The sequence below is a fragment of the Sinocyclocheilus rhinocerous genome, unplaced genomic scaffold (genome assembly GCF_001515625.1).
Source record: "Sinocyclocheilus rhinocerous isolate Xijiao unplaced genomic scaffold, SAMN03320098_v1.1 scaffold335, whole genome shotgun sequence".
Classification (NCBI taxonomy): domain Eukaryota; kingdom Metazoa; phylum Chordata; class Actinopteri; order Cypriniformes; family Cyprinidae; genus Sinocyclocheilus; species Sinocyclocheilus rhinocerous.
Window position 1 is genome coordinate 368026 of NW_015659708.1, and position 13675 is coordinate 381700.

A 13675-nucleotide genomic window follows, 5' to 3' on the forward strand; every position below is an offset into this window, starting at 1 on the left:
CTGTCTGTGTGATGTCACACAGACAGGCATCTGAGATCGGCTCGATTTGAGAAAGGGGTAAATATTTTAGTAGATTAACAAAAAACCACTGGGTGGATTTTTATCATTTTAGGGTGGTTGTGTACACACACTGCTAACACACATTTCAGTTCAAACAACTAGCATTATATGACCCCTTTAAAAAAACAACCCTAAACCCTAAACTATTGAATGGTATTGTATATATATTTCAAAATAAGAGTTGGTAAGTGTTTAGTGGAGTCAGCCACCCACTAAGAATCTGTATATATTTAAAATGTTTATTTATCAAAATTGTTATCTTGCTTTTTGCAGGCATTTTGCAGCAGTTTGCCATTTCTGAGGCCACACTCTTAGCCTGGAACTCTATGGATGGAGAGAGTTTCTGTGCCGACTCCACCCAGGGCAGCGTGGCTCACCTCAGTGAGGTTAACCAGGAGAGCATCACCAGCAGAGGTGAGGGTCACAAACAACCACCTCATGCCATAACAGAATGAAGACATTGTTGGAGAGATTTATGATTTCTGTTTTGTTTGACTTTAGATGAAAAGAACAATCTTTTGTTAATCCACAGCTCAGATATTATAGTACAAGCACACACTTCTTAAGCGCATCCTCGCATAATTATTACACTGGCAGCTCAAAAGCTTCTGAATATTAAGCTGCTCTTGCAGTAGAAACTGTTTGCATCTTTGAACAGGAGTCTCATAACCACACCTCTATGCTTCACTGATGTGAGCGCTTGGATATTTCTGCAGATTTGATTTATATTGTTTACCTAGCCTTGACTGATGTGCCTTCCAGTCCATTTGACAGATCTAGAGCGCATTGCCAACACTTTATTTATTGTGTGGAGATGTGTCAGAGATGCCACAGTGACAGCTGCAGGCCCAAAGGCGATGGGGGAGAATCGCAGAACAGCAGTTTTCCTGAGGTTCAGCTATCAGAGTTTATACAAGCCCTGGGTTGAAGCAAGGTTGCAGCGTAACACCAAACAAAAAGCATCTCTTTGGCCAGATTATGTCAAAATAATGAGGATTTTGTGTAGCGGAGAATTGTAATGATGAAAAACCATGATTATAAAGATTTTTAAAGCAATAATGTATGGCTTTCTTTCATTTGAGGAACATTTTGAAGAATGTTGGTAACCAAAAAGTTTCGCCTCCCATTGACTTCCATCTTTCACGACAGGAGATGGACTAAAAATGAACTCCCAGAACTTACTGCCAGATTCTGGAAGATAAATTCTTGAAAGAGTGGTACAAGAGGATGTGATGCTGGTCCTTCAAGAGTCACGCTGTCTGTAAAGCCTATAAAAATCAGTCTTCATGTATTTCACAACACTTCAGCTTGTGATTCTTATTAAGTGAGGGTCATTTTTTGGATTTTTTTACCCAAGCAAAGTCTCTAAGAACCTGACACATTGCACTTCTGGAGACTTCAAGTAGGTTGCAGTTCTGGAAAATGGTGGCGCTGGAGACTAAAAGGTTCCTGATGGTTTCACACCTAATTCTTCCCCTTAATTCTTCATTCTTTTGCAGTTAACATGTGTCTTTTCTTCTCCACCTGTTTTTTCTGCATTTCGCTGTCCCATGGTCATGCCTTAACTTTGCAAAATCTAATATTGCATAAGTATTGCATCCTTCTCATGGGCATTTAATAATTTTTGACTTTCAGTCTGAGTTAAACCTCTTTTTTGCATCATTTTATCTGTAAAAGAAAACCTGCCTAATAATTATGCACACCTGAATATAAGGAGTTTTTCACTTCCAGCCTTCATCACTTAAAAATGATTAAATACAAAATTAATAGTAGTTATTAAGATTGATGTGGTTTGGAATTGGTCAAATGTGCTTGGAAAAAAATATGATCAGAATATCAACTTGCCTTATAATTATGCATGCACTGTAGAACATAAAAAGGAATTTTAGAATTTTTCAGATTTAAGGTCCATTCACACCAAGTACGATAACTGTAAGATATAGTTAAAAAATCTTTTTAAATTTAAAAGAATAGCTGAGTCCACACCACAACTATATTGATAACGACACAGAGGAATGCTATCGTTGGAATCACTTTCAGAACGACTTTTTTCCAGCTGATGAATGATATAAACATTGACAGCCAATCAGAATGCATCCTGCTATAAAGGGCTTGAGCATTTAAAGCGGCAGATGACATAACTGCAGCATGCGCTTATAATATACAGAACATTATTATTCATTGGTGTGGACGCTAATGTAGTTATTTTTCTAGAAACCACTTTGGTTCCAATCTGCATTTGAATTCTGCACTTCACCTTGTCTCTTCTTCGTTTTTCGTCTGTCCTTCAGACCACCCGTTGCATCATTCCTCTGCAGAAGTGTGGCCTCACACCTACGTCTCTCAAGGCCTTTACTGTCTCTCCTCCTCTGACGCGTGGGAGCCAATCAGCAACGAGCCCTCGGGCGTGGCTTCTCCCACTGCTGGCTCTTATATCATGGCGGGCGGGGCTTCGGGAGAGGGTTATGATGGCTCCACCCACTATTTACCACAGCAGCAGCTGACACTGCAGCAGCAGAACCACCTACAGCAGCTCCAACAGTATCAGCAGCAGCAGCTCCTGCAGTATCAACAGGTTAGAAAACACAGTTTGACATGCTGCCATGTTTACATGCTCAGAGGAACACTAGAGAGTTGTGTTTAGCTCTACCATTTGACCTCTTTTAGCCAGGTGTCGTCTACAGGGTGGCACTGTAGGTGGTCTTGCTGTATTTAGAACAGCAATTACTATGACTGAAAGGTGTGATGGAGTTCAGGTGTTACGTCTCTAAGGGTAGACCATTCAGTGCCAGATTAGAAATTCTTTAAAATCATTTTTAAATGTATAGAATTATATGTAAATAATAATAATAATATGAATAATAATAATAATAATGTTTCCTGAGCTACAAATTTGCATATTAGAATGAAAATTCTAATGTTTACTGTATTTTTGATCAAATGAATGCAGCCTAAGAAATTTCTTTTAAAATCACTAATCTATTGCAATCAATTTAATCAAAATGTTTTTCATAAGATTTATAATCAAATATTGAAATAAAATAGTTTTAAATATTTTGATTAAAAAAATTAAATTACATCGACTGCAATGCTTGTTAGTAATGCAGTTCATTGCCTCATTTAAGATGTTCAGTAAAAAATGTTATGTTTTATGTAATTCTTTTTCCTCATTTCCTCTTGAAGTCTATGGAATATCGACTGCGCAGCGCCTCCCACTCCTTACAAGCCACGCCCAACAGCACTATTCACAGTTTGGGCCCGCCCACTCACCCGAGACTAGCTGACCTGTGGGCGGCAGCTCAGGTGGAGCCCCATCAGGTGGAGATGATGGGACACATGGGCATGACCATGGCCGAAATGGGAATGGCAGAAGTGTACGGCGAGGAATCTGTTGTAGAGAACGAATGCATCCCGGAGCAGCAAGAGGAAGAGGAAGCCAAGGTGAGATATTTTATTTCCACTTCCTTCACCACCAGTTCAGTGAAAATGTACTCACCCTAAGACCATCCAAGATTCAGATGAGGTTGTTTCTTCATCAGAACAAATTTGGAAGAATTTAGCATTACATCACTTACCAATGGATCCTCTGCAGTGAATGGGTGCCGTCAGAATGAGAGTACAAACAGCTGATAAAAAACATCCACACATCCATCAATGAATGTCTTGTGAAGTGATAAACTGTGTTTATAACTTCAAACTATTGCTTCAGGCTAATATACGAATTATCCATAATATTGCTTTCTCCACTGAAAATGTAATCTCGTCTGAATCAGGAGAGAAATATGCACAGATCAAGGACCGTTTACAAGCAAAAACAGTCCAAAACATTTCTAAACAAAAATGTTGGTGGATTTTCATGTGAAAAGACAACAGACTTTTTCCATTGGAAGAAGCATTATTATGGATTACGGACTGGTATTTAGGCCAAAAATGACGGTTTAAAGTTAAAACACCTTAACGATGGATATGTTTGTTACAAACATGCAGCTTTTCGTTTCACAAGAGATGAATTGATGGACTGGAGTCGTGTGGATTACTTGTGGATTATTGTGATGTTTTTATCATCTGTTTGGACTCATTCTGACGGCACCCATTCACTGCAGAGGATCCATTGGTGAGAAAGTGATGTAATGCTACATTTCTCCAAATCAGTTTTGATGAAGAAATAAACTCCTCTACATTTTGGATGGACCGAGGGTTTGTTAATGTTTCAGCAAATTCGGTAAACTATTTCTTTATTTTTTTTCTCTTTCTCAAGGAGGATGACATAACACTCACCCTCGAATCCGAGTCGACATCCTTAACTCCTGCCCTGACCCCTCCGCCTCAAAGAGAGGGCTCCACCCCACCTAGGGGCATGAGCCCAGGGCAAGCACCAGCAGAGCCAGTGGCTGAGCACATGACCTATGAGGTCACATCCTGCGTCGTCCAATCGCTGGAGGAGAAGGAAGAAGAGGTGGAGGATGGGGCTTTTGTCATTGTGGCAACCAACTGAGGTTCAAAAAACAAAACTGTCTGTGAAATAATCAACCAGTTAAGCTATTGTATACGCCCTTTTACCCCAGATGTGTACTCGTACGGACTGTCACATCAGGAACAGATTTATTCGTTATTAAACGCCGAAAGAACACGCTCTGAGCGTCAGGCGCATTTAAAGACTAAACGTGGGAGAGCGTCAAAGCTGGGATGATGCATTACATGTGCTGCTGCTGCTGCTGTTTTATGGCGGGAGCGCGGGAGTCCAAGGCCGCTTGCGAATGAAAACGAAGAGTGCAATACTGAGAAATCAATACAACCAAAAGAAAGTGCATGCGTTTTTTTTGTTTTTTTTGAGTATTTAAGTGACTGAATTAACAGTATCCACATAGTAATAATATATATTGATTTTTGTAATAAAACTAAAAGCCAATGAAACAATATGTATTTGTATGTATATATAACATGTATGTACTGTATGTATGTTAGTATGAATGTAAGAATGTATGTGTCTTTAAAGGTATATTCTGAAAAAACGTTACGAATTTGCCGTTTGCGTGAAGTGTCCCCTATGTACCTCCACACATTCGCACACACACACACACACTTACACAAACACTGATGCACACACACGTACACACCCTGGAAAACATGTTTTTGCTCTTAATATATCCAAGCACAATACTGCCCAAATGGAAACAGTGCTGCCCTTTTCAACATCCTAACTGTATTGTTACTAAGACTTATGCACTACTATGGACATAAACGAATGTATTGTATCTTCTTAGCGACAGCCCGGTTCTGTCCTCAAGTTTTTGTTTTCTTCTGTTCTACGTTTTTTCACATCGATGTCTGTGTTTATCTGCCTGGCTGAGCTGCTCAATATTGATTTGCACTGAACAACAAAAGGAAAACTGAAGAGTCATCGTCATCATTCTGGGAAGTTCCATTAAGCTGCTCATGCAAAAAGAGGAGTAAACTTTGAATACTTTTAATCCGTTGAGTCTGAGACTACGGGAAACCAAACTGGAAAACTCATGGGTCCATTTTTTGGTGAACTAATATGTAGGAGCCATTTATGTGATGCATATTTCCCATGTTATTTATGTTATAGCTTTCCCTGTAGCTGACTTAATGCAAAGAGATAAACTCTCATTTTACCCTCAGTAAAATCATGTGGTAATGGGCTAGTTGACATGTTCGGTCACAGTATGTTTTTGTCACGACAGACCATACAACTGTGCAAAGAAGTGAAAAGAAGGTGCTTTTCTGGTTAATGCTTGCAGGCTTTCCACTAATTATTTAATAAGCTGTAATTGAAATACCCGCTGCAGAAAGAAGTGCCCTCGACTACTAGCGTGCACATCTCAAACCTGTGTCGAAAATTATATACGCTCCAAAAGAGAGAGAGAGAGAGAGAAAAACGTTTTGGATGTGGCAACATTAACACTAATTTAGAGTTAGAAGGCATTTGGTTTAGCAACGATTTATATTCTTTGATGATTTTGAAAGTTTTGATTAATGCCGTTATGCAATGCTGAGGAAACATTTATTTTTCTATACTAACGAGGCCTGCGAGTTGTCATTCTTTGTGATATTTCGACACATCGTAGGACTAGCGTCTGCCGAATGAGAGTCGTTTTCACAGATCTAATGGCTGTGTTTGGAACAAAATTCGAGAGCAGGCGAAATGAGGACGATTGAAGTGGATGATCTCTCAAAATCACGTCCTTTGGGAAGTACACTCTCAGCATCTTCAATGTCAGAGCTCTTTGTGAAATGTCCAAAAGATGGCAACGTTAATAGCTGACAGCAATGATGTCACAAGGTCATATTTCTGTCATATTCTGTGAAATATGATGCATTTAGTGCAGAATGGCAATGCGGTGAAATCATAAATGGAGTTCTGATTATTGAGGAATATAAAATAAAACTAGGTATAGCGATCTTGCAGTTTCTTCAACTCCATTCGGTGTCATCCTGTAACCTCATTCAAATCATGTGCATTTTAATGTGCTGTAAATAAAATCCTTATTGTGAAGGTCTGTCTCATTTGTCAATGGCTATAGAGAGTTATCAGTAAATTGTTTAGATATATTAAGATAATCACTTCATTATTTTACACAATGATTCAAAAAATAATAAAAACACTTACTAAACACGCTGACTAATCTAAAAAGTATGTGCAATAAAAGTTTTTTAATCCAAATGTATCACTGTTTATTGAATTGTTATTAATTCCTGGAAGATATGAGACAAAAACAATCAACGTTTCAAAGCTACATTAAGAAGCAAACATTTTTTCTGTCGATATCTCATCACGCCAAGAAGGAAAGAGATGAATGAATAAATTAATTAATAAATATGACAAAAACAAACAAACAAATAAAAATGGAGGCAAATAAAGTTATTGCTCACAGACTGAACCGATATAAAATCACATTAAGTTAACTGGAACATTTAAAAGAAGAAGACAGCAGATCACATGAACCAACAGATTGTTCATAAACAGCAGAGTCCTTGGTTTAAAGACATGAGAGACACCTGAGAGAGATTTCAGAAAATGATGGATAGATGAAGGCAGGACATAAAGGGTTGCATTAAGAAAGGACAGTGCGCACACCCTGAATTTGAACTGGAAAAGGGCACAAGGAAAATAGTTTCCAGGTGGAAAGAAAGTTCAGATACTGAAAAGGTCCACAATGTGCCACCTGCTGGCCATGTTTTGTTCTTAAGATATTTTTGACAACTACTTCACAAACAGTGCAAATATTCTTTGTTGGAAATTGATTTTTTTATCATATGAAATGATCCAGGTGTATGAAGACTTCAAGTGCTTTTATGAGGTCTGAAATAATGTCTGCCGCATGTAAACCTGGTTTAACATTATCATTTATGTCAGTAATGAAAATGTTCATGTTTTGGTGCTCCAATAAAATATATTTTTTAATATAATCAGCAAATGTTTGACGATTCCCCATTTATGTTTTTTTTTTTACAATCCCACTGAAAAGAACTGCAGTCACACAGCAGTGTTACATTAAACTACTGAATGTCAAGGGAACACGCTGAAAAACAAGAAATATTTGAAGTGTTATTGGGGAGAAAAAAAGAGCACCTATTTGAGCATAATCCCATGGGCACTTTATATTTATTTACAGATTTTTTTTAAGAGGAAAAGGAAAAAAGGAGGAGGAGGAAGAGCAAATGGTAGTGGAAGAGATTACATTTATTTACAGAAATATTTAGAGGAAAGAGAAATAAACAGGGCAAGTGTAAGGAGGAAGAAGAACAAGAAAGAGGAAAAACAAAAAAGAGGAAAAGAAAATTTACAGAAAATTCTAGAGGAAGAGGAGAAATAAGAAGAGAACTCTTTCTCTTCTTATTTTTCTTCTTCTTCCTCTATAAATTCTGTCAGTTTTCTTTTCCTCTTAAGTGGAAAAAAGAAAAAGAGGAAGAAATTAAGAAAGGAAAAGAAAATTATTTACAGAAATGTATAGTGGGGGAAAAAAAGAGGAAGAGAATAGAGGAAAAGGAAGCAGAAAAGAAAGCAGGAGAACAAACTGAGTGTGACTCAGGAAAAGAACAGACATTTTGAAACCTTTGAAATGAGCACATGAATAAAAAACATGAAATTGGTATATAAAAATAAAAGTGAACAAAAGTACACTGTTCACACCTTAAATAAAAGAAAAACAAACTTTACTTGTTCTAAAGGGGCTCCTCGTCCTCGTTTTCTTCACCCTCCTTGTTCTCCGGGACGGGCTGCAGGGTGGAGAGAAGGATGGGGGGTGGAGGAGAGGATGGCGGTAGGTTTGGGCTGCTATCGGGACTTCTTGTCTCACTGTCACTACTTCCTGTCCCGCTACTGCTGCCACTACTGCTTCCAGTCGTCGTGCTACTGCTGTTACCCACGATCACCTCTCGTTTCACGCCCTCAATCCACACCTCCATCTCCTCCTTCTCTTGCTGCACTGGGGCCGCTGGGCTCGGGGAATGGACGTGAGGGACCACGGGTGCGGACAGAGGCGAGGAGGGAGCTGTGGTGGAGCCGGGTGAGGATGGAGGGGAGGAGGCCTGAGGAGGCTTTGAAGCTTTACGAATTGTGTCACGGAAACTGGCCAGAGGGGGGCGCAAGCGTACACCACTGCGCGTGGAACCCTCGATGGCTTTTTGGAGCTGATGCAGAAGTAGGAATAAGGGTTAGACAATCTGGAAAAGAAGAATTAACTAGCCATGACAACTGATGGATGGATGGATGGATAGATGAGCTACCTCTTTCAGTGCCACGACTCCCACTAGTTTTCCAGTATTGGTTACATAGGCATGACTGAGGCCCAGCAGAGAGAACAGGGTATGAGTCTGGGGTGGGGGGGAATCATCAAGATATAATCATCAGAATAATTTTGTAACCATGCTTAAATTAAAAATATTTGTTCCATTTATGCCAGCGTTTTCCAAACTGAAGTCTGTGAGTTAATAAAAAGCTAATAATTACTAAATTAAATGTAAAATTAAAATAAATAAATAGATAAATAACTGTAAAATTAAAAAATAATGTAAATAAAACACTTGCTAAAAATATACTATTTCATATATTATTTTGAAATATTGTTTAACCTGTGTGCCATGTGACTATTTACAGACATCAGTGAACTGTGAACATGCAAAAGTGTTGTTGAATTATTGAAATATTAACTTAAAATCTCAATATTTTAGGTTAAAGAGTTTTGGCTGATAAAAAGTTTTACACTAATAAATAGGAATATATCATTAGAATTTTGGCTGATACAATAAGCCAATAATTATTTTAAAATATTAAATAATTATATGAATTAAATTTAACGTTAACATATTACAAATTAAAATCTACACTATTTTATAAAAAAAATATAAATACTAAAACTGAAATTATTAGTTTTAAATCTACAAGTGAATTTAGGGATCACAACAACGTACATTATGAAAAATAGATATTCATTTTGAGATTTGCTAGATTACATTTAACAATGTAATTTAAAGGGGTCATGACATGAGAAACCAAATTTACATTGATTTCTTTTGCACAGAAGAAGTCTTTGTTTGCTTAAAGGTGCACTAAGCAATATCTGAAAAACGCCTTTGACCACAGTGTCGGACTGAGTCCCAAAACACACTTGTAGCCAATCAGCAGTAAGGGGGCGTGTTTAGCAATGATAGGGAGAAGAGAGCGCTCAATTTGAGAGCACATGACAGATATTTGCAGATCGACTATAGATAGAGAAAGATGGCAGATAAGAAAAGAGGAAAATATCAGAGGAACAAAACATTAAAAATAAGGGTTACTATCAGGCAAGAGGTAGGACCCGCGTAAATATCTGAGCGGCTTTCCAGCAGTGGAGAGAACTCAAGGAGCGGGAAGGCCTGGAATCGGATGCCGAGGTTGCGTTGTTTCTTCTTGATAGGCGAGTAATGTTGATTTTGCATTGTTTCACACAACTTATCCGTGTTGGCTTTTGTTTGAATATGCTTGTGTGTCTTCTTCACTTGTTTCCGCGATCGTCGTTGCCAGGGTTGCATACGTACGTGTGGGGCGGAGATTTTAAAATAGGGGCGAGGTCCTGTTGGCCTATGGGTGTGTTTGTTTTGGTGCTTTCAAATATCAACATCGTTTGGCAAAATTCGCTTAGTGCACCTTTAATACATCCTCCAAGTTTCATAACTTAAAATGTCCTCATCATCAATAAAAAAAGCATTTATGTAATAACCCTCAGAAAACAGCTCGTTTTGGATCCGAGGTGCAAGGTGACGTCATCCGGGTGGGGTCATTTTCATATGACCACCTCCAAAGCAAGACACTGACGAACAGCCATCTTCTCACCATAGGCCCTGCCCACTGGCGTTCAGTCGCTTAACGGCTTGACACTTGATTACGCTGAATGCAGAATAGAATTTCTGCAGAACAGAAATTACAATCACTGCCTCTATCTTGTCTACACTGGATACAGTATACAGATGCGCATTCGCTTTCTGACACAGTCCATGTGCTTGAGTCTGTCAATAGGACACATGGAGTGAAAGAATGTTCACTTTGACGCATTTGGTTTAAACAGCTCGTTTGCGTCTTTGTACAGATATCAGAAGTTTCCCAGCGTAAGGAACAAGTGGATAGTTTATTTTTAATGGCATCCCGGATCGTGTCTGAGGATTTTGTTTTGTAAACGAGGCACAGTGTCATAGAGAGTTCACAAAGAAACATTTGTTAAAAGATGAAGCGGTACTAGATCTGATTGCAGCTGCATCACAAAGTAAATTAATTCATAATGTTTGTCTGGAAATGACCGTTTTATTTTGATTATGTTGTCAGAACACTCACATGCAATAGCGAGTGGGCGTTGATACTGTTTTCTATGCAATGACATTAGCCAATCATAACAGTGGCCGATTACTGAGAAGCCTTAAAGAACACGACCCTTAAAAACAGGTCATTTTTAGAGAGAGGGTTGAAAATAAAAACATTTCCACATTATATTTATTTGTTTTTTTTTGTGCAAATTTTTTTTTATTAACATTATAAGTAAACCTCAAGGAACATATTCAAATAAAATAAAAAAATCCATGTCATGACCCCTTTAACAATGTAATCTATCCAATCCAATATTAGATGATACTGATAAATAAATAAAAAAACTCTAATATGGTACAGATATATAATGCATTCATCACTATTGCCTTCTCTAGAACTGATAATAGGTGAACTGAACTTGTCTCAATTGAGTGTTGCAACATCGACGCTGTTATTGAACTGAACTGAATCAACTCTGAACTGACTTGAGCTGAATAATGACACTGTTATCTTCTGTAGAACTGCTTTATAGATTAAATTGAATTTGTTTCATAACTGATGAAGTTTGCAACATTAACTCTGTTATATTTTCCTGTTCATTACACTGTATGTATTGTATAAAGCACTATATAAGAGACATATCAAATGACTTGACTTGATATGGCATGTCTCTCACCTTATGTAGTGATGTTCTCTCAACCAGCTGGAAGGGGGAGGGATCTATTCTGATTTGATCGATATCCAGAGGTTTGTCCATCTCTGTCTCCTCCCAGGTTTTGATCTATGTGACCAAATCAAAACCACGTAAGGCTTCAACTCTGCTATGCCTTATTTTATTTGAGCAACTCTTCTGCAGAATTAAAACATCTAACAATATCCAGAACCTACATTAATACAATTTCCTTTCATGCTTTAATATCTACTCGGAAGCTAATTACTTATAGTATTGGTAATACCTGTTCTGGTGTCATTGTGTCAGTTAAAGGTGGAGGATAAGGCTCCTAGGGTGAAAAAAAGGCAAAATAATTATATTATACATGACGTGGTGCATTTGAACCAAGTATTCAAACTCATTAACATTTTAGCAAGAGTATTTGCATATTGACACATTCTATGGAAGACCATTCATTCCCTTTAACCGCACATGTCCTTGAAAAACACTGATGAATATTAATGCAGACCATTAGCAATAAATTGGCTCTTCTCATTTTATCGACCTTACTTATTTCATACATGCTGAGAGGAATTCATTTAGTGCAATCAAATTCACTTGATGGAACAGACACACACAGGTTTTCAAAAGGGACTTATAGACACAAACAATGTACCTGTGGCTGACCTTCTGTGTGTCGTTCTGAAGAGGATGGAAAGAAGTTACGTAAAATTCTCCTGAAAGATGGAGAAGGACCCTTATCTAGGCAAGAAGAGGAGGAGAGAGAGAAGAAAAAATGGAAAAGACGGAAGGCGGATTAGAGGATGAGTATCACTTATATCGCCTCAAGATGCTTGTTCAATAGAAGTGCTTGCCTGAGGTTTATTAAGGTTTCTAAAGAGGATGGCTCGGTTATGTTTGCTGGAGAGTTTCTCACCGGGAGACGTGTGATTGGTGGATGGTTCTGAAGGTTTGGGTGGAGGCGCAGGACCGTTTCTTTCCTCTTGAACTGGTATCGTCTAAACATTCACAGAGAACAGTAAGTACAAACTGTCATTTTGAAAAGGCATACAAAAGCAAAATTTCAGGAAAAATAATTTTTTAACTCATTATTATTATTATTATGTAATTTTTTTTATTATTATTTATTACATTATATTTTCTGAGCAAAGCCGTTTCCCGTTGTGTTTTGATGGGTGGATGGATGGATGGGAATCATAGAAAGGAATGATAGCAAAAGAACGATAGAAACAAAAATAAAATGACAGATAGAACATGATATATATATATATATATATATATATATATAGATAGATAGATAGATAGATAGAACAATACAGAGAACAAACGAACGATAGATAGATAGATGATAGATGATAGCTAGATAGACAGACAGACAGACAGACAGACAGATAGATAGATAGATAGATAGATATTATCATCTTCATTCTCCTCCTCTTCTTCCTCATCAACAAAGGCAAAGGATTCCCAGCTGATTCTGGCACAAGGCACTTGACCTTGTGAGTTCTGTCCTTGTGTTAGGATCCGCCTTTCTGCTGACAGCCACCAATCACAGAGGGCGAGAAGCTCAGACCTCTCAATGCTGCCCAATAGAATCATAGATTCTGTTGAAGGTGAAGTGAGTTCAGAAGCCAGTTACATACAGTGTTGGGGGTAACGCATTACAAGTAACGCGAGTTATGTAATCAGATTACTTTTTTCAAGTAACTAGTAAAGTAACGCATTACTTTTTAATTTACAAGAAAATATCTGAGTTACTGTTTCAAAAAAGTAACGCCAGTTACTTTGTTTTCCCATTTATTGACTGACAAGTCTCCCATATTGGGAGAAATCAGAAGTGCAGAGGAGTTGTGTGCGCTGTGTGAACATGATGTAGTTCTAGACTAAATGTGAATGTGCATTAATTCATCCCACTCACAAAAAACAGATTTAGTATTCATCAAAATGAATTAAAACTCAGAATATGACGCAAACCTGCAATAATTAAATATGTTAAATAACACAAATGTATCTAATCCCATTTTATTAACCAATATCTTTGCTGCTGACCTTTGATGATCCAGTACAACCATACTAATAAGCAAAAATGACTGTCAAAAAATTTGTCTTTTTTTTTTGTTGCTGAAGTGTGTTGAAATTGC

General features: G+C 37.8%; 2 protein-coding genes across 7 annotated transcripts in view; one reads left to right on the top strand and one right to left on the bottom strand.

Moving 5' to 3' along the window:
• Positions 1 to 5950, top strand: part of LOC107724098 (protein FAM131B-like) — a 25166-nt gene extending 19216 nt beyond the window's left edge. For all 6 annotated transcript variants that reach the window (XM_016532878.1, XM_016532879.1, XM_016532880.1 and 3 more), the window contains 4 exons: positions 334 to 474; positions 2352 to 2635; positions 3244 to 3501; positions 4319 to 5950. In XM_016532878.1, the coding sequence (XP_016388364.1) occupies positions 334 to 474; positions 2352 to 2635; positions 3244 to 3501; positions 4319 to 4555 (920 nt within the window). In that variant the 3' untranslated portion in view covers positions 4556 to 5950. The remainder of the gene's footprint in view (positions 1 to 333; positions 475 to 2351; positions 2636 to 3243; positions 3502 to 4318) is intronic.
• Positions 5951 to 7997: 2047 nt separating this feature from the next.
• Positions 7998 to 13675, bottom strand: part of LOC107724116 (chloride channel protein 1-like) — a 20900-nt gene continuing 15222 nt past the window's right edge. The window contains exons 16-22 of the mRNA XM_016532911.1: positions 12950 to 13138; positions 12451 to 12534; positions 12190 to 12275; positions 11818 to 11862; positions 11538 to 11642; positions 8812 to 8898; positions 7998 to 8715 (exon numbers count right to left, since the gene is read on the bottom strand). Of these exons, the coding sequence (XP_016388397.1) occupies positions 8248 to 8715; positions 8812 to 8898; positions 11538 to 11642; positions 11818 to 11862; positions 12190 to 12275; positions 12451 to 12534; positions 12950 to 13138 (1064 nt within the window). The 3' untranslated portion in view covers positions 7998 to 8247. The remainder of the gene's footprint in view (positions 8716 to 8811; positions 8899 to 11537; positions 11643 to 11817; positions 11863 to 12189; positions 12276 to 12450; positions 12535 to 12949; positions 13139 to 13675) is intronic.